The sequence below is a fragment of the Varroa destructor genome, unplaced genomic scaffold, assembly GCF_002443255.2.
Source record: "Varroa destructor unplaced genomic scaffold, Vdes_3.0 BEIS01000001.1, whole genome shotgun sequence".
NCBI classification, from domain to species: Eukaryota; Metazoa; Arthropoda; class Arachnida; order Mesostigmata; family Varroidae; genus Varroa; species Varroa destructor.
In genome coordinates this window covers 17090059-17111952 of record NW_019211454.1, presented here as the reverse complement: position 1 = coordinate 17111952, position 21894 = coordinate 17090059, and the positions used below count along the sequence as shown (strand labels likewise).

Here is a 21894-nt window from a genome sequence, read left to right as displayed (position 1 = left end):
GAAGAGAACAAAAGACAGCAATGGCAAAATATAGGAAAAAGGTAAGAAGACAAAGAACTCATACAGTTCGAACTCTCTAAACCCGAGTCGAGTTGAGGTGAGTCAACTCATCATTATCATCGTATTGGCTGGATTAAGTTAGAGCAGCGTAGAGAGAGAGACTCGTGCCGCTAGTGTAACTAGCTGGTCCTTCGGAAAGTCGTGCTTGACGAGTTTGACTGTGCTTTGCTGCTGAATAAAAAAGTGGGATTGACAACAACAACAGACTGAAACAAGGAAAAACATACTGCTGGACAGGCTGTGGGTGGCGATTCGGAATTCGACGTTAGGTCCATTTGTTGCTCCCGTATGAGCCTCGAATAATAATTGAATGAAACAAAGTCAACCAGCTGTACTGTGTCCAGTGGAGGAATCTCTGGATGAAACGGAGCACCTTGCGAGCCTTCGGCGAACCCCTGTAAGTGTCATTGAACTAGCTTTTGAGCTGGGGCAAGTGGATAGGCTGGGAGACTCACAGCTGTGGATCAAGATACTACCAAGCTGATTCTGGATTGACTATCTTCCGTTGTGTGAAGTCGAAACAAAGGCCTCGACACATCCATCAGCAGGCGAGACAAGGAAACAACAGGATATTGATCCTACAATACAAAACTACCATCAGGACGACAGAGAGGCGAAAAGACAACGGTTAGCTGTAAAACCGTGTTCTCTAGCTAGGAGGTTACACAATGCAAAGGCACGGAATCGGTCACTGAGTTGGTCCATACTTGTGGCAAGAATAGGCCAAATCTGCCTGAGCGTGTGTCGTGACGGCTAGGCGTAAACGCGAAAACGATAGCAAAGCTGCTGCTGCTGCCGCCGCAAGCAGTTACTGCTGCTAGCTGTGCAGAAATTGACAGAATGTATCAGATGCCAACGGGTTTACAAGCATGGCGTGAAGCGGCGATAGTCAGTACCCGAAAGCAAAAGCCGAAACAGACCCAGCGACACCGTAATGGATCAGACAGAACCTAACCCAACGTACCAACAACTGTTTTAGATCTGGATGCATGAAGGGTACGTTATTCTACCACACAGACATACTACAGTTATTTATAGTAAGATTTCGGTAAACACTAACACCAGTGTTTGGGGATCGGGGAGAAGTAGCGTGTCAACATTCAGGGGCAAAAACCATAATCAAAGCGTTTGTGAATATTGTGATTGCATCTGTAGCAAGGTGAGGAGGCTGAGCATCGTGAGGATCAAATGTGCACGAATGTTTCTTTTACATGCCTGTTATGAGAAGAACGCAACCGACTTTTTGAGAAGCTGTCATGTGTGATAGACGTAATTCACTGATTGGTCACCGTTGCTTGGTTAGATTTTAGGCGCGCTAGCTGCCTGTAAGTAATTGTAAGCGTGGGTGTACGCGAATGAAATAATCGGAAATTGGTGTAAAATTGCGCTGCCCTCCGTGAAAATCACTCGGGGCAACCAGGAAGAGCCCCGATTTCGGTCATAGATGTTCGCTTTGTGCGAGATTGTGAGTCTGTAAAATAATTGTGTCCCTATTTTTTCATCGGGATCGAACTACGTTTAGAGACCGTTTTCGTTACGCCTGCCGAACCGATACCCATTGAGATCATTAACCGGCAACGCATTCATATATGCACCGTCATTAGTGCATACAGCTGCATGCAGATGACATCTCACCATTTAAACCATCATGATCATCGTCATCAACTTTCGTTAGGGAAACGTGACGATAGTGAAACGCTTGCAAAAAGTGTAGCGTCCAACTCAAAGCTCAGAAAAAACGAGAACAAAAGGGATTTCCACTAGTGTAGAGCAACTGAATGTGCGTATGTGTCAGATAAACGGTGTTCATAGATGTAAGAAACAGTGATGCTGGTGATAGCTTAAAAGTAAGCTTCGTTGGAGTCAGTGAGTGCGACGCGTGGTGACCGGCGTGGCGAAGTTTCGAAATTGCATTTTGGAGGGACGACAACCACAAACGAAAAGTCTTTGGTGACTTTGTCCAGTTAATCTTTCGTTTCTATATAGCCGAGCTTACAGAGGCCCACGTAACTCGTCGACTGCAACTTAATTTCCTAATAACGCAGTAAACAGGCAGTGAAACAACAAAAAAAAAGAGATACCCTATCCAGTTCCTAAGAGACGACGAAAATAACGAACAGAACCAGTCACTAGAATTTATCCATTAAATGAATCAGTGGAACTGCTATGAAACAAAACCCTGCAGATATTTCTAGGCTTGACATTTCCTGCCGTCCTATTTTTCTCATTTGCTCACTCGTGTTGACACGACTTTCGTCATCTGTCATTGTATGATCGCCACACGCAGCAGAAGGTGATGCGGGGGCCCAGCCCACCGCTTCCGTGTCCCGCCCCCGCGCGTCAGCCGCTCAGAGAGCCGCTTACAACCCGTAAGCGGCGCGGCCAGCAGCAGCAGCAGAAACAACTTCTACAGATAAAACTGCAGCGGAAGCTGTACCGACAACGGAACGAAACTAAAGCACAGCAGACAAAATTGAAGAGAAGCAGAGGAGAGTTCGACAAAAAGAAACCAGTGGTTCACAGCGACAGGGTATATCGCATGGTCGAGAACTTTTCTTTTAAGAATCTTGAGAGCCTGTACTGCAACGGTGGAGTTGAGTTGGTAACATACGTAGGAATAATTATCAAGACACCCGAAACAACGACAAGATTGACGGCGAGAGGTGCCGGCGAAGAAAGGAGAACGAAGAACTGCTGTCAGACGACGACGAAGACGAAGAGAACGAGGACGACGGTGACGTTGATTTCCTCGACTCAGAAGCATACGAAGAAGGAAAAAATAGTAGGAGCAGCAACAACAACGAGAGCAACAACAATCACGACGACGACGAATCGTCCGTAGCTCCGGTGAGGCTGAGGACGTGCGGCGCTGGGTGTGCCGCCCATATCAGCGTACCCGTTGCCATCAGCGCAGTCCCAACGGCCTCCTCAGCCTATTCTGTGACGGGCGAGCCGCCGCGCTACCCTCTGCCGCCGCCCTGGCCACCCGAAGCATCGTTACAGTCATCACCGCTGGTGTCGGTGCCACCGCACCTGCAGTCGTCGCCGCTCACGGACTCCGGCGCCACGACGGCGTTCGTCGAGTCTCCGCCGCCAACAGTAGCAGCAGGGGTGACGCAGCGCGGCGCGCTCGCCGTCGTCAAACCCGTTGGCCTCAGCAAAGACAGCTCAGACAACAGTCGAAACAGCGCTCGCAATACAAATCAAAGAACATCTCTACAGCTGGACGAAGTAGCGGCGCCAACAGGCTCAGCCGTAGTTGCTGGCTACAACGAGGGCAGCGACGGCAGCAGTCCATCACCGCCATCGTCGCGGCGGCTGTGCGCCAGTGGGAGCCAAGTGGTGGCGCATAACTATCCACTTCTGCAGCAGCAGCAGCACCGCCATCAGCAACAAAAGCAAGAGCACAAGAGATGCGCTCATCTCGATCAGCACCTACGGCAGCAGGAACTATTGCGGCAACAAGTGGCGGACCAGCAAAGTTACAGTTACCATAGCCGCAGTCACAGCAATTACCATCCGTCATCGCTTTTGCATTCGCCGTTACGAGTGTCGCCGCCGCCGCCACGGGGATCCTTGGGATACATTCGTGGCTCGGAGGGCTTAAATGCGCCCGATTCCGGCCCAATTTTCGAGGATTTCGCTTGTCCCGAGAGTTCAGTAGGCTTGTGGGGTGGACGTGGGACAAGACACAAAGTGGACCTCGAGCTAAAAGCGAGATCGAGGGCGGTGTCCCGTTCGCCGACACGCGACACAGCCGAGCTTGTTGGTATGGGCTCGACGGCGGGCTTAACGACAACGTTGACTGCGGTATCAGCCTCAACGCCGACGGCTGTTTCAGGGGAAAATGCAGCCTTTGTGGTAACAACCGAACCATCAATGCCAACGGAGGTAGTAGAGCTCACGGAGGCGGCAGCCGCTACGGTTATTTCGCCCTCAAAATCACGACCGTATCAACATCGTCATCACCATCAGCAATATCGTGGATGGGCAACTCATCACCACAACCGCCGTCAACAAAATCATCAGCAAAACAGCTTTTACACCAGACACCAACAGCAGTCGCCGCATTATTGCTATTATTATACGGAAGTAGAAAGAGCTATGGCAGAAGAGGATTGTGGTGAGTCATATTTGTTGCGTGTGCGTCCGCCATTACCGGCAGATACAACGTCGATACTAAGGTCAGACTCAGCTGCTGTGATGTTGCCAGCAAAAAATATGTTACCGACTTCGCCGTTGACATCGAGAGCGACGACAACATTGTCTGGGTGCAGTAGCTCACCTACTGAAAGAACCCTTCGAGGGGTGGTCGCCGGGGATTATCCCGATTCTGACTGCGCATATCTTTCGTCAAGTGGCGAAGGCGGCAGCGGTTTTGGTGCCGTTTGGCCCCTGACTTCTGAAAGAAGCTCTCCAGCATCATGCCCTACTGGCACGCTTCTCTCAGCGGCGGACACGATGACGGTAGGGGCCCAGATGGACGGTACCGTCGGCGGTTTAAGGAAACCAACAATTTTGACAACTGAAGATGTCTCCTTCATTGTTGCAGACGCTGGCGCTGCAGCTGAAGACGGCGCAGGAATGACTGCAACAACTGCGGCACGAGCGACCACAGAAGAAGAAAGTGTAGCAGCTACTTCGACAACTGCCCCAGCAACAACGGCAGCCACAATAGAAACACCGACGACTACGAGTTCTACTGATGTTCGTGATGGAGGGGTTTCGGCAGGATTTAAGGAGCACGGTTCGTCACTGAACGACGCATTGGCGTGCGGTGTATCGGGCAGTTCGGGAATGTCTCCAGGAGGGTCAAGCGCCTTCAAAAGAATTGCTTGGAGAACACGGTACTGCTGTTTTGGCTGCAGTGTCAAAGAAGCCACGCTCGTCATCGCTGTTGTGTTTATTGTAAGTACTCATAATAATCTATTCCTATTCAAACAGACACTTTCGCACCAATCTGTGCCGAATTAATATAGGTAGCAGGCGGGCTATCAACAGAAGAAAATATTGATTATTCGCTTTTCGTAAAGTTCTATTTTTCAAATTTTCTAAGATAAGGATGGCTGAAGAATTAAGAAAACACTGTGTAAAAAAAATTAATTAGCATGAAAAAGGGTATTCCGAATCTTTGTGAAATGATCCGTGTTTGTAAAGGTAATATTTATTGTGAAACTATATTTGTGAAACTAGATTTTCTTAATCTATTAATAAAAGTGTTAGTTGTGATGTATCATCGTCCAGTGAGTATTTTCGTAAATTTACACATTTTCGTCTCGCCTGTGAATATAAGTTGCTCTTTTTTGAGAGTGTGTATATATATATATTGAGAGTGAACAGTATTTTATTCAATTATTTTATTTGTTCCTTCCCATAAAATCTCTTTGGGGAATCTCGAATAAAAGTGCTGCTTCTACATAGTTTTTATTCGGACTGCTTCAACTTTACCAAAAGAAGTCAAACGTACCTTAATTTTGTTTTAATGCATACACAAGGTTGCACAGTTTACCCAATAGCAAACCAAAGCACTTGTGAATATCATTCATTCAAACATTCAAAAACACCATTGACTCTTATTGTTTAGACGTTTGCATGCAACACGAGAAACCAACCAGCATTGCTTGTGATGCGCTAAGAAGTTTACTTTTTTCAAACAGAGCGTGCAGTGGTAAATTCAAACAAATTCTTAAGGAAAGAGTCCCCAAACCACCTTTTCCTAATGACTGTGTGTACTCCGCTTTTGTGAAAAGGCTATCATAATTGACGATCAATTGCATAACGTTCAAATGTTTCACGACAATTTAAATGGTTTGTGTTTTGAGGTTTGCCGGTGTGGCCTAGTCAATACAACCGATCAAGCTGTCGCTCCATCAAATGGGAACGTACATATGAATGCATCCGTTCTAAAGCGAAATCAACCGAGTCCAAGCGCTACCCATTGGTTACCCACCTCCACTAAGCGTTGGGTAACGGCAGACTGAGATGTATTCATTCTGCCAGGACCCATACCCGACGTTGATTCTAGCTAGGGGGACCCACCGCTCAGTTATGCAGACCAAACCAAAGCATCGCAGACTCGATGGCGCCTTATCATCGACAGCATTACTGATTCTGGTACTTAGTCGTTGTTGCCTGCGACAGGTAGCGGTGCTGCCACTGCCGCCGGAGCTACAGTGAGCCCTATTCCCACGGTTTGGAAAGCCAGTTTTGGCCAGCGCGATGTGCCGTCGACATGTTGTTTAACCGTCCCTAGTGCTTTTCAGTCTCTGTCTTTGCCTGTTGGGCAGCAAGCTAATATTGGCATGATACGGAGCTTGAAGTGTTGCCATTGAAGCTACTGTACCACAACACCAGTTCAGTCACTAAAGCACCCGTGTAGACAGACACCGAAAAGATGTGGAGACCTGTCAAGACGCTGGCTTGGTCGATCTCAGAATAACGGCGGGAATCCACACATATACCCATACGACTTTGACTCACTGCTGGCATCGCTCATATATACGCACCCTCGAATAGTTAATCAACAGGAATGCGCTGCTGAATTTGATTTGTTTACCGAAATTACAACAGCAGCAGTAGCAACGGCGACATACATCACCACTGACGTCACCAAACCCCTCGCCCACAATGATCCGGGTCCAGAAGGGGCCACGGCGGTCTTGCAAGGGGCTCTTTTGTGGGATAGTCAATAAATGAACTAGGGCTTCTAGAACTGGTGTGGTGGCTGATCCCGCCGCCGGCGTGACGTCCGGCGGTCAACGGCTGATGCTAGTGGAATAGGCTAACGTATTTCTGCATAACATGTTGCCATACTGTCACTGAGGTGAGTCGTGCGGTATGTTAGTTTGAACTAGTACAGTTGCATCTAATTCGAGCGCATTCAACAATACCAGAATATTAATAGACAGGGAATAAAAATCGGCAGCGACAATTGTCAGATGGTATTACTGGGTAGAAGGGAATCTTCCACATTGAAACGAGCATACTCTTGTCTGTCCTTTTTTTTTTTTTTGGTAACTATGGGTGCATGTATGGTATCCCAAAAAATGTATGCACTATAAATTAGATCACTATTTTTTGATGCTAGAGTGGCTGAGTGAGAGCATACGGCCTACCACACATCCAAGAAGATTTCGGTAAAGATGGCGAGCGTTGTTTTCAATATGACGGAGTACCTGCGCACTATCATAGTTATCTTGATGAGAACCTTTCAAGAAGGTGCGTTGAAGAAAGAAGTCTTATAAAATACCCTGCCCGTTCCGCAGACCTGACCACAATGGGCTTTTCCGACTATAATATCTAAAATAAAAAGTAAGTCAAAAAATGTTTCAAATTCACTTGAAGATACAAAAGCCACAATTGAGTTTGCGAATCAATAGCCTACCGTTACCAGCAGTTTATTAACCAGAACGGTAGTAGTTTTGAGAATCTACGGGAGACCCTTTTGCAATTTAGGTATTAATTGCATGAAAATAAGTTTTTTGTATACATTTTGTTAAGGCATCTTGTATATATATATATCCATGATGGCGCTGCGTTCGCGACATATTATGCTTTTGTTGGCGGAAGATGAATAGACCAAATGGGCCGGTGTGTATATCTACAAATTAGTTTACATCGAACTGACGAGACTGCCAGAAACGATGGTATTGTCAAAGGTGTTCCAAAAGAAACTGCAACGTGTAATATCGACTTGCACTCATACCAAATGAATGGTACTAAAGTAGATTTCTACGTAAATGTCAATAAATACATTTTGGAGCATAACTGTGTTCCGTCTTTAGCATTCCGACGCTTCTTTCGTAGCGTTAGGCTGAGCTTCGGTCGACAAATACCGGATTATGAGTTACAGCAAATGTGTAAAACTGCGCATTTAGAGTTGTCTCAAGCATAAAGAGTAACCTGAATCACTTCCTTCCGTCTTCGCGAAGCTAGAGCGTAACCCTAGATACGGGGCTTACTAGTTGCCCGCAGACCCACGGACCTTGGGAGTCAACCTTGTACTATGTAGTACACCATATATACATAACGTTGACACCCACGGATACAAGATAAATAATTATAAAGCTATTTTTCTTCAACAAACAAAAAGGCATTGAGTCGAACAAAACACTAACATATTTTCAGCTGTTTATTCACGCACATGCTTACTGTCCTAGTTGAAAGGGAAATATGTTTTGACGTGTTATTATGTATCGAGCGTTAAATCTTCGACGATTTCAAATACCCATACAGAGCTTTGTCAAGTTGGCGGGAAGTGGCATTTTCATGATTGTTAAGCCAAAATATCTCGAAGCTTCAACGAATCCCACAAAACGTTTTGATCTCTTCGAATACTTAGGCTAGTTTGCAAAAAAAAAGAAGTACCAGCAAAACTGGATATAGATCGAAAGTTGTGCTCCGCGCGATGTGGATTGAGAACAAACGACCTCGAATTTGCCACACACTTCGAACTGTTTGCGTTCGAATAAATAGAGGCACTAAGGCTTTTTTTTTTTGGACTCCACCGGAGTAGGCCAGGAGCGCAGTCTGTTAATGTATCTGTGCAGAACAACAAAGGCATAATAATCGTGGTAAAAATAACCAGTTATTGGTGTTGTAATTAACGTAAAATTGGATTGGAAGTGTTTAAAATTCGCAATTTTATTTGACTGAAGATTTTATAGTAATTTTTTGATAATTATGCTTTCCTTCGTGGCCGTGTGAATAGATATTTACTTCGTATTGTGCACTTTAACACTAAGAAAACAGTCATTCACAAAGAGATTCTGCTTAGAGAGCGTTGAACTTAACTTGAAATCCCACTTAAGTTAAAACCTTCTTGGGATTTTGCGCCTATATAACATTCGTTACACACACACACTTATATATATATATATATATATATATATATATATAGTATTAAATACAACGATTAATGAAAGACTAAATGTTTACCAATTCTTGGTGATTCACATTACTTAAACCTTTAGTACTTAATGCCATACTATTCTTAATATACAGAATTGTTCGAATGCAAGAAGGGAAATGCTTGCAAAACTTTCTTGCGGAGGTGTGCTATGGCGATATAACGAATATGTGTGACTAGAATCTGTATTTTGAGAGTTATGTACCTTATATATACTAGGCCTACTGGCCTGGCACAGATAAGAATTTGTATAACTATATAAAAAATATAATTAGGTGAACTGAATCGCTTAATTTGTTAAACGCTGTTTGTAGGTAATGATTATACTATGTTTAGCCCGAAAAAAGCAAAATCTCGACGAAGGCGTCTTCAAACAAAAAAAAATAAAAAATTTAAAGAATACACGAGTACCTTCGGAACAACAGTACATTAGTAAGCCTTTGAAACTGTCGTTCCTTGTCAGTCTACCATTATTTTTAGTACACTGCACTAAAATATAACGTTTGCCGGCTGTTTGTTCACGATTGCGCCATCACACTTCATATCGTCCATCTTTCTTGACATATAACATATGCACGATATCATCAACGGTACGATTTAATGAAATACAATTTCCTGAAATCTCAATCAACACTTGCATAGAAGACAGAAAAACCGACTTTGATGCATTGCTCACAATATCCTGTTTGTGGAATTCACCTGAGTATTCTTACTGCTAACGCCTATATGCTCGCTAATAGTCATTCAAATAGGCGTCAGAGGCCTTTCCGCTTCAGGTTTCGTTCAGGGCCTATTGGCCTGCACCTCTTTTAGCTCATTTTTGAGGTTTTGAATAGCTCGTGGACAGGCGGAAGCGCGTAAGGATGAAAAACCAATGGGGCCACTTCCTACAATTCTGTCAGTTTTTCCGGTATACAAAAATGCTGCAACGGGATACACGGCTGAATAAGGTCTCAAACCAAGCAAAGGCCCGATCCTCTTCCACTCGGCGCAAGTGAATAGCTGTTGGTCCAGCAATGGTTTGATTCGGTTTTACCAATACTGGTCTATCTACTAAAAAAAACTGACTTGTCTTTTACACAACGTATTATCAGGATCTGTTCAGATCTAAGGGAAGAGCAAAAAGATTTTTGGTTGGCAAGCTCCGCTTTTAGTGATGACACCTGCGGTCGCGGCGGCGACAGGTCACGCCAAGCCTAGCATTCTGAGATCTATGCTGCTTCGGACTGTGATTCGCCGCACGACACCTGCATACGGTTACGTTGGCACAGTCAATCAGAATTCGTAGTAGGCAAGAGACCTGATTACGAGGTAAGCTAAGGACGTTATCGATCGAAAGAAAACACTGTTCACTCTAGGACATGTTAAATGAGCTCTATCTAGTACCCCGTTGCTGGAGAAAAAGTCCTGTTCTTACTCGTGAAAAGAACAGGGCTAGTTATCGGCTCCGCCGATAATAGAAAGTCGAAGATTTCACTTGAAGAGTCGTAATTGCTTTAGGTTCACGGAGTTTGATGAGGCCCTGCACTGCGATTCCCGAGTCAAATAATACATTACTCTGGCGTCCATTCACTTAAAATTGTGGCTATCCTGCCAGCATATTTATTTGTGGTAATCGGAACTCCGACCTCTATTTCGACTTATTTTTTTTACAAAAAGAAAGCAAATTTCTTTTAGAGAAGTTTTAGCATCAATAGCAAATCACGATATAAAGTATATCTAATTTATTAGTCGCGTTTTAGAGTGTAAGAAGCATTTTATGAAGGAATTACGTACAGATCATTGACTTAGATTAGGATTAGTTTATTATTATTATAGATTAGGATTAGAAGCTTATCTAACCAAACAAATCTTTGACTTATGGGCTAGACCGATGAAGCGAAAAAATTAACACGAATTGTTTCGTAAGAACGATAACTTTTTGAAAGCGCTTTACCAAACTCAAAGCGATTTACCAGTATTTTGCAAAGAAAAGGGTTTAAATCAAGATCTATGGCTGGTACCAAGCCACTCTGATCAACTCAGTACAGCTTCAGCGGCTTCTTGTCACGATACAAGGGCTCGAGGTGAACAAGCGGGCCGCGAGCGCATGGTAGCATGAAAAAGCATGCAGTGAAACAAGCATGAAAGCATGCAGTCATAACAAGGGATGAATCGCAACACATACCGAGACAGAGTTTCCCGGGCTTTGAAAGGAAGAATAAGTGGATTCGGCAAAGAAAAGCGATCTTGGCACGAGTTAATCAGGACCGGCGGGAAGAATTTTGGAGTGTTTTTCGCGAGGTGGAGATTTACTCAAGGGTTCTAACGTGGTTGGGGAGAAACGGAACGGGATAGATTTGAAGTGACAGTGAGACGAGAAAAGGCTTCTATCGGGTTCGTGGAGTTTCGGCTAAATTTAGCAGCGCCATGATTAAAATAGGACTAGTCGAAAAATTCATAACCTATAAAGGCATTGCCATAAGACGAACGTTAGATGATTATAATGGTTCCATGCTATTCAGTAACAACGTGTGGCGAAAAACAAATGTGCAAGTCCCAGGAAGAGGGCTGCTAGTCTGCTTTGGTGGTCCTGGCGTCGTTTAACCAAGGTCGTCTGGCCGATTTCCCTCTGGCTGGGTTCAAACTTCTTAACAAACTGCAGAATTCGCGTGAAAGCTAAACTATGGAATGGATTGTTCTATTACAGGGTTTATATATGCCTGTTTATAGGAGGGAAACAAAGCTTGTGTTTGTTTTCTTATCTTTGAATCTTAATCAAATTTCTCTTACATACAACAGAAAGAGAAGAATGGAAAAATACGGTGAACGATAACGTTTGCATAGTTATCTAAATAATAACCAATATTGCTGAAAATGGCAAATAAACATGGCTTACATCATTTCTTGTCAATGTTATCCATAAAAAGACTAGTGATCCGAACGAACTGTTGATAGCCGTTAGTCGATTGCACAACTTGAATTTACAAATAAAAACATTACCTAAATAGTGAATGATTACACTATAGCTACATGTTATTTCTGACAGTGGCAACACAACATCCTCATAATAGATTTCGTTTATAATTTTTTATAAAGTAGAGCCGTGTGACACACATCGGATACGTTTTTTCTTTTTAAAGCAGGAATAGTTGTTAATCACGACTGTATTATTTGGACCTCGCAAATTGATGTCATAATAGCGTGTGCCTCGTTCTTCGAAAAACCAAAAATATCGCTTTTGCCTCGTATTCAAGAACTTTACTTTAGCGTATCTGACTCCGCAACCTATTTTCGGAGTAACACTTTGTCTTCAATTTTAGCCAAATCGTTTGCATCTTCAGTTTTACAAAATCTTTAATATAAAAATACGATGTTCAAATTTTCAAAGCCTCTCGCATTATAGCGTGTCTTTTTCGGTGTTACAAATAACACGAAGATACAGTAATACTAGAACATGTCTCAGAAGACTTTAGTGAAAGAATATCATCTAATCTAGCTAATAGCTTTTTGAGCGCGTAGTAGCAGCTCATTTGACCTATAGTCAGTTGCTGAATGGTAATTGTTTTCTTGTGTTAATGTATGCCAAATTTCAGGTAATTCGCATACTAAATTTGGTGTGCGCATGTCTAGCTTATGTGCAGCTTCCTGACGTTGATCTCGACCCTTCACTTAAGACCACGTGTAAGTACAACGGAGAAACATCTTGACTTACACGACTTGTTTTTCTATTAGTATTATCAGTGAAACGAAACGTATGTAGATTCTGTCTAGCCGGATTATAGCGGACAAGCCAGAGCACCGAACGTTCGACTTTCAAATCCATGGGGTTCGAAGCCCACGTGAAATTTCTGAATGTCACCACAGCGCAATATCAACACAGCTCACCACTGATGCTAACTATAATAAATCCTACCCTTACGATAATATTCGAAATGGTCTTCACCATTTTGGATAGAATAAAGTTTCAGTTGTGATATTAATATTGCAAAGTTTCAGTCTACTGTAACAAAGCTACTAAGATCGTTCTCTTCCCTTCTTTTGCGCTTCAGTTCTTGAGCATTCGTACTGGTTTATGATCACGAAAAAGAAGCAAAATGGATAACTCTGCCAATTATAAGTTCTGCTCCTGTTGCTATTACGAAGTTATAGCCATACTTTCGCGTATTCGCTTTAGAATATAACTTTTATATTTAGACTAAGATTAGCTCAGCATTGTGGCAATACTGGAGTATTAATTACCTAGACCGTCCTTTTCGCGTGTGGGCTCTCTCCCTCTTCCGCAGCCCTCCCTCCCTCCCTCTCTCACGCTCGATGTGGCTCTGCAGTAGCCCTTTACTTAGGACAAAGTTGAACAGCGTTCCACCTTCTTCAGGGGAAATCATGTTGGTGTACGAGCGAGTCACAAACTTGCGTTAAGATGACAACTATTTCTCGTGGAACCAAATAACGCTGCTAATGTTATAATCATATAATCTGTGTGACCATAGCATGTACGACGGCAGCTGTTCCTGAAGATCTCGCACCCTGGTCCTATAACATAAAACAGCATTTACATATTGTCAATATTTTTATTTAATAAATATGAATGCAACGTATTTACATATTCGTCAGCACTTTAAACGGGTTTTCAAGTAACTCTATTATTAATAATTAATAAAGTAACATATATCGTCACATTTGAACGTCTAAAAAAAGAAAATAAATTTTACGTTGTCCTCAGACGATCATCGGTGTGTCCAATGCGAAACTTATGCGATTGTGCATCACCCCAGCGTGATACTATCTTTATGTGCGCTATGTATGCTTTATGTATGTTGGAAATTGGACCTTCAATTATACATAGCCTTTAGAAATGCAAATATACCAATTCCACCAACGCATACGAGTGTTCGAAAATATCTAGGAGATTATTTTTAAGAAAAATATATGATTTAAAAGGACCTAAAGAAAGTTTCGCTATTTCGCTGCGGGATTTCAGGGTTTCCGGCAATTCTGGTTGGCAATATGGTGGATTGTATATTTGAAATTGTTGGTTGTGTTCTTCTTCTGAAAGCCAGCAAAGACGTAAGTTTGTGATAGAATGAAAAGTCCAAAGAAAACTAAGTGCCGCGGCGACAGTTTCGCCACGGCAAATAACAGCTAATAATCGAACATTGGTTCAGGTCGCACAATTGAACACGCGATCCCTGCTCATTTGACTTTGCACAAACAAACTAGCGAAACGGAACTTTTTGGAAACACATTTACAGGATAACCGTTACCTGTTGATCCCGTGGCTGGTGTACAACTCCATCTGCATTCTATATAACCTAATTGGGGCCATCCACTTCTTTGTTGTGTCGCTATATGTCGGATTTGCGGGTCTCGTCGGCGGCCTCTTTGTTATATTTCTCAGCGTTCGGGTACGGGACGGTGACGTATTCTCCAATATTTAACTCTACTTGTTATGCAGACCTTTCGATATAATATTTTTGCTTACCGTTCAGTTTCTACCTGGTAACTACCATGTACAGCATTTGAACATAACGCACTGATGAATAGTAGAGTGGAAAAAAAAAGGTTTTCAGCAACTTATTAGTCATAAAGGCACCTCATTAACTCACAAATACTCCTTATTATCGTCTTACTTCCCTATTACCATCTATTTGATTTTATATGTTCACTGTGCGTCCCTTAAAACATTTGAACATACCACAGTAGAGCATAGCGCCTCGTGCGTTTGTCAACTCATTACCATTTTTAACCGATAATATGTTTTTTCTTTTTTCTATCATCTTGTACAGATCTATTTCTTCCTAATCGTGGCTGTTTACTACAAGTTGTTATTAGAAGGCATCATTTACGTAGTACCCTATCCGCCGGCAACGCTTGCATCGCTCGGCGACGTGGAGCTCAACGCAAACCGAGTCACGGTGAACGTGGCGTTACCCAGGAGTTCGGCCCATGAGGACAACAACGACACTTACGATGGAACCACAGCGCGGTTTCCCGTCATAGTCACCATTTAGTAGGGCCAGTAAACGCTCAGGATGCCGAGGGGCAAAAAGTAGAGGAGGCAGATTGCGGGCAGATAGCATGCGAGCTTCCGATAGATCTGCATGTCTCTATTACGCATCCACCTGTCCGTCCGATCCATCGATTCCCTTAATCGATCTATCAGACAGCATCCGAACGAAGCTTTCACTGTTGAGCGGGCAGATTCCTTCAAGAACGTAGACAGAGTGAGCAGCAAACTGTAACCCCTTAACTTATCAGAGCGGTAGACAAGAGTCGAATGGGTAACCCTTTTGCGAATTGCCGCTTAACGAGCACACAACGATAATGACAAAGATACACATTCGTGATATTTGTAACGGACTCATCGTCGCGAGAAAAACCAAAGCAGTAACGATAAGCATCAACAGCAGCAACACGTCGCATATGGCAACGATGTGTCACAAACCATCCAGGAACAAGGCTACACAGACTAATAAGAATTCAAATTACTTCGCCAAAACGGAAAGCAAAAACGTGCAGATCAGTAAAACTTGCGACAGCACGTCATGACACAACGTTCTGAAGGCGGGAAACGACTGGCTAGAGATGGATTGCCTAGCATAAACAGATAACAACGGATCGACGGGTGGTTGCCGTATAATTAGCAGATAATAGTATAGGTACAACCTCTAAGTAAAGTTTAAGGTAACAGCAAGCGAGTTCTTACGCCGGCGGCAACAACTGTAAGAGCAGCGTACAGCTTAAACTGACTAATACCCTAATCGGCGACTGATCACTAATTGAAACTGCCGATTTTTCTGTCGATTGCGGATAAGCAATGGCAAGCCAGTTCGGTAGATTGTGGTTCGTAGAAAACGTCGTTAACCGGACACTCTGATATTAGAGGAATGAGCTACCGCTATTTTTTAAATAAGATAATCCTGATACAACTATGATAATTGAACAATATTATTCGTAATAATTCTTGCTCTAATTATGAATGGTTCTGTTCGCTCAATGATAGCTCAGTGTTACCACGTGTGCCACGGGACCCAACTATATATAATAACGTATATGATACTCTCGCTTCAAGTATTGCTACGGTGACATCTGCAGAGTCTTTGTTCATAATAGTCATTACAACAATCAAATAATAATTACCATAGTTATTATATTAATCTAATACTATTTAATAATAAGGAAAATATTGATGATAAATAATAAATACTAACTAATTGCGAAACCAAATGCAGATGAAGAACACAGAAGGGTAAGGAGTGAGGGAGAGGGACGAGAAAGAGAGGGAGGGGGCGAGAGAGAGAGAGAGATTAACGTCGAAGCGGCATTTGCCATAACGATTCTCCTAACCATTAAACATAAGTTGCAGCAGCAATTTCGTCCTGCTCTACTCGGCCATAGAATTTGTATGGTAGAGGGAAACGGACAGTGGTACATGGTGAAGCAGGTACTCAAATACACGGCATCTAGATACAATGAGGTTCGAACACGGATCGTATTCTGCTCGCTGCAACGACCAAGCTACGGGACAGCAAAATCAGCACGAAGAGAAAGTGGCCGACCTTAGGGCAAAAAAAAAAGATGGCGAAGATTAGAGGACGAGAATTTCTAAACGAAGATAACAAATGCGGACAATGATAATAGCATGATCTGAATATCTGAAAAAAACAAAAGCTGTATGTGTGTACTGTAAAGCAGAAACTTAAACTCGCCGAATGTCGAGCACTAATATTCTAATGACATATACGTGTGGCACCGATCCCTACCATCACTACCAATACTGCTGTTCATCAAGCCACCCTGATTCTTCAACTGCCAGCATTCGTAGTAGACATCATTGTGGTTATTATGTGTTCGAGAAGAGAGAGAACACCTATAGGCACTATTAGGTGTAATGATATATTGAAACAAGCGGTATGATTGTGTAATTAGTTCTCCATAATGAGAAACGATGTGGCGGATCGAAGAATGCGAAACAAGCCGAACAAGAAACAACGCCCCCGCATGTGCAGCAGTCACGTGACAGACAAATGAATGATGCATGATAATGATCGTTTGTCGTCGTGCATGACAAGGCTTGCTTCGACGCATCGACGATTAACGCCCGCCGCAACGCGACGCGTTTGATTAAAGCCCTGATGGAACTGCAATTCTTTAATATAAAAGATGCTATTTTCGATTGGCAGAGCATCATATTTGAAAAATTTTGTCTGCATATATATATCCCGCTATAAAGGTCATGATGCCCTTTTGTTAGGAAGTGTTTTTTTGGCCGCACGATACTAGCAGTTGATATGAGCCCATAGAGGCAACTTCGAGTTAACTTAGCGCAAACATGGTTACACACGCAGTTATCTGTTGACGAACGAGCGAATGAATAACCAAACAAGGGAGCATAACAACCTCGACATCAGTGGACTGCGTGTGGCGGCAGTAATAACGGTATAGTGTAAGACCTCGATATCAAATGTGCCCATAGTGTTTCTATCTGTTAGAAACGAAAGGCGACGAAAATGACAATGCCTTGTACTAACGGCATCTGCTTTCAAAGGAATCTGCTTACCTCTCTTTTGAACTTCCTTTTGAATTGAAGTTTCTTACCGCAGGCACAGCTTTCTAAATATTTGAAGGATTAATCGTCAAGAAAAGTAGATTATAAGTAGTAGTTAAATTCTGCTGTGTATTTAATAATGGTTATGTGTTAGTCTAATGAGTATCCAGTGAACGGCTGGCTAATTCATACGACAAATAATTATCTGTTGAAGGCCTGATTAAGGTCGACGAGGTCTTGAGGAAAAAATTCCGAAACCTAAATCTAAGCGAGTGCGAGTCGACATCCTCCGAATGATATCGCGGTTTCTTTCCAAATCGCGCTGATCGGTTGTGTCTTTCTGCTTCACTTCGAACCCATTCACATACACACACGAGCACTAATCACACATATAGACCGTACGATGAACATGGCGATATTTATGAACATGACAATAATGGCTTTATATATATATAAGAGGACGACAAAGTGCTTAGAAGAATCTCACAAAATAACAAGGTCCGGGTATGACTATCTCCGAAATAAGGAAACATCATGGCATTATAGGTCGCGACCGGGGACGCTTCACGACCCTTATGATGATGTTGCTGACGATGGTGGTAATGAGGATGACCACAGTGGCAACTATAAGCAACGATTATGATGTTACGAGTATCACGATTATGAAGTGCAAGATAGCATGACCTTGCCATCAACCTCAGACGACTGCTGAGCTGTTGTTAATGATGTATTATACATACAAAGCCGCTGCCCATTGGCAGATCCGGGGGAATGCTCACACGTCTTTTGTCTTCTGTCTATTGCCGAGTGACCGCGCCCTCCCAGACTGCCAAGTACTTGTACATTGCATACGTACCTTACGACGAGCCTGAAAGCTGAGGGGTAACGAGTCAGGGAAGCGACGCTGATGGAGCTGCGTAGATATGAACTGTCCGCCGCCACTCACTGTATAACCGCTGCCAGAAACCGTGTGCCCTTCCTCATTATACATATTAATATTACTATTGGCGGCAACGGCCTATGTCTGTTAGCTTCGAGTTTGTGCTAGTGTTTCTATGTGTAATATATATATATATATATATATATATATATATATATATATGTATATGAGCATCTGTGACTTCTGGATGTGTTTTGGCAAGCATACGCCATTGCATGACTGTGTGCGTACGGTAAGCATTATGCGAACGAACGAGCCGCTTTTTAATACGATTTGTGTTGTTCTTTCTTTGTAACGAAAATCTAAAATTGTCGTGAATGTATCCGCGGCACACAACAGAAATGGTCCACGAACAGAGCGCTACACGGGCGTGTCATTGGTGTTGGTTATTATTATTGATCAGACGTGGAAGTGGTTGCTGCTGATTTTTCGTACGATAGACCCTTTAGCACTGTGACATCGTTCTAGCGGTATTATGCAAAATCGATATTGTTATTAATTAGCGTAGCTACAACTTGAATGTTATTATCATTACTGTCTTGTCCATTAATAAGTGTTAATGAAAAGTCTGTTTGCCTCAGCCTGCTAGGGGGACCAATTCTGAGCGATAGTTAAGCAGCAACAACTAACTGGCAACTATTCTTATAATTCTGATTGTTCTTATCAAAACAATGTGATGAGTCTTGTTGTTGATGTTATTGTTATTAGTACTCCATGGTACCGTGTTACGCACGATTAACTATGACTGTGTCGTACATTTGTAAGGATAGGATCTTTCTATTATATGTATAACTGGTGCACGAGAAAAGCGTTCACTATATTATTAAGTTTTTGACCTGAGTCGTCAAAGGACCTGACTGAACGGAGAGAACTATTCTAATGTTAAAAGCTGATTTTATTACGGTCTATACACACGTTCGTTTAATGCAATGCGATTGGTGTTATCGACGAAAGCGTTACGTTATTACCGAACCGAGTGACAATGTTGTACGCTGTGCATTATCTTCGCTGTTATCTTTAGTTAGTAGGAACTGCGGAATAAGTCTCGATTCAAAGTGTCATTCAGTACGATATTACTTCATCCTTCACACCCCACATTTAACCCTGCCAAGTTTTTGACACTTTACGCACGCATTAGAGTCGCGTGCATGTACTGGAGAACATGTATCTACCAACGACAGGATTATATCAAATCAGAAGACATAATAATAATACGACTAACGATATACTGCCGGCAACAGTGCATTGAAAATTAGGTAAGGCCGTAGTTCATTGGAGAGTTTGTAACATGTTGCACAAAAGAAAAGCAAGATTTAGAAGAGAAAAGAAAGCGATTCTTGACTTGAACGCGATGAACAGATGACTAAACAGAAAGAGCAGAAGCAAAACACAGAGACGGGCGTATGTTGTATCGGCCCGTGCTTGCCAGCCCACTCAGACGGAGAGACACCCACAAAATCATGTTCATCATATCATTTGCGAAGAGAAACAAAAGATACACAGAACCAAACATACAAACTCTCAGTCGCATAACAATTAGAAGCTAACGCGATTTGCCAGATCAATGAGATCCTTTTGATCCGGTCTCTTCACTATAAGGTTAACGGTCGAATGCAGCGATACGGTTCGTGTTCAATTTGTCCGCCGACTGACCTGACTTTTATAGCGTCATCATCAACTACTACTAAATGCAGTAACAACGCGCCAAATCCGATACGAACTGCTACAAACAATTCATACATTCATATATATGAATCTCTCATGAAACAAACTTCACGCGACCTAGCCTACTAAAAGGAAGCACTCGTTTGAGAGAGTTCGGTGATCCTTAACCAGTGGTGATCTACGTAAATGACGATTGTGTAACGCGTTTGCTAACGTACGACGTGCAAGATACCTGACGTTGGTCCATTGTTTGTATTATGGTAATATTTTTTCAGTTGAATCAATCGTTTCTGGTATTCACAACTTCAACTAGAACTGCTCTGATATTTTCATTTTTAGTTGTGTACAACTGGCACAAATGTTACAGATACGTCGATGAAATAAACAGACAGATGACAGATATAATGTAAACATAAACTGTACATGCTTGAAAAGGGAGCGAAAAGCAACGGTAAAGGCGATCGAAGACACAAAAAATGGAATAGAACATCGCTCATATATACGAATCTAATGACATGTAATCGCTTTATTCTGCGAGTTTAAGTTAATATCTGATAACGCATACGAAAATATGCAAAAAAAAAAAACTACAAATATAAAGTTCTCGAAAATCCAGTGATTGATCATAATACGAGGATAAACTGAGCGATACTTTGAAATCACTTGGCATCAACTATTTTTCTTGTTGGTAATCAAGTGTACTGACATGATGTAATTAATTAGCTATTGTTTTTTGTTTATACTTTTGCTTGTTGGTTATTTGTTCTTAAAAGAAATGGGCTAGCAGACGACTGCAAATTGTAGGAAAACGCGCCCTCTAGCTAAAGATAGGAAAAACAAAATTGGCTGACTGTCAATTGCGCTTTCGATTTAGAGGGGGGAAATCAAAGAAGAAACACGACATGTACAAGAAACAACAACAACAACACCAATATGACGGATGCGTTCGTTGGAAGACACGCAGAATGGAAACATTCTCGTGTAACATACACGCACACACGGGACACGCGTACTTTTCTACTCACACAGTAAACAAAAGCCAAAAGCATTGATTAGAAGGAAACTTTCGAAAAAAAAAATGTAAATAGGCGGCGGTAACAGTAACAGTGGCAAAGGAACATATAGTTGTCATGCGCCCCAATACGCACTGTTGAATACAGAAGACGGCTATGGCAACCACAAAAACGACGTTATAATGATAAGACTGGATTGAACTAAACCATGGGTCGAATCGTTTAGCCGTGGTTGTTTGTAGGCCGAATGCTCATTTCAGCATTTGCCTTCATCACGAGATCTGTGGCTGGGCCTAATGTACTGTTTCACCTAAGGTCCGTTTTCAAAATGTGATTGTAATGATTGTTATTACAGTTAACCTGTTGTTATTTTTCCTATCCGTGCTCGTATATAATCCAACCTATTAAATTTGGATGCGGAAATTCACCTACGCACAAATTTTTCTCAAAATGGTAAACCAACTGCTTTGTAATGGTTTCGTTGATAATGAAAATGATCGTCATAATCAGAATCATTGTCATCTTCCGTTTCCGTACTGAACATACTGCATATGCACGATAAGGATAGTCATATAATTATGGAATAGTAACAATAATAATGGTATTAACAACGCCTTCGTTTCTATTATTTCCGAGCCCAGTCACGCTTTCCAGGTGAAGGCTAAGCAAGTCGGTGGACCTCCGTTCCTTCCGCGCTGGGGTTGCACGATTAATACGTTTTTGCTTTGTGATACTAAACTAATGTAATTTTCTACATTAATATGAATTTAGCTAGATATAA

General features: G+C 42.4%; 1 protein-coding gene across 1 annotated transcript; it reads left to right on the top strand.

Annotated features, from left to right (window-relative positions):
• Positions 1-2356: 2356 nt before the first annotated feature.
• On the top strand, positions 2357-21727 carry LOC111243055 (uncharacterized). Its single transcript, XM_022788078.2, has 6 exons — positions 2357-2429; positions 2660-4968; positions 12544-12631; positions 13929-14014; positions 14200-14362; positions 14734-21727. Exons 1-6 carry the CDS (start codon positions 2357-2359, stop codon positions 14895-14897), a joined length of 2883 nt encoding a protein of 960 aa, XP_022643813.1. The 3' UTR covers positions 14898-21727.
• The last annotated feature ends 167 nt before the right edge of the window (positions 21728-21894 follow it).

Bases quoted from the DNA above. Each gene is read 5' to 3' on its own strand.
- LOC111243055 (XM_022788078.2), top strand. From the start codon at position 2,357: ATGCGGGGGCCCAGCCCACCGCTTCCGTGTCCCGCCCCCGCGCGTCAG. The intron at 2,430-2,659 runs GTAAGCGGCGCG...GGTGGAGTTGAG, and splicing joins CAGAGAGCCGCTTACAACCC to TTGGTAACATACGTAGGAAT. The intron at 14,363-14,733 runs GTGACGTATTCT...CATCTTGTACAG, and splicing joins CAGCGTTCGGGTACGGGACG to ATCTATTTCTTCCTAATCGT.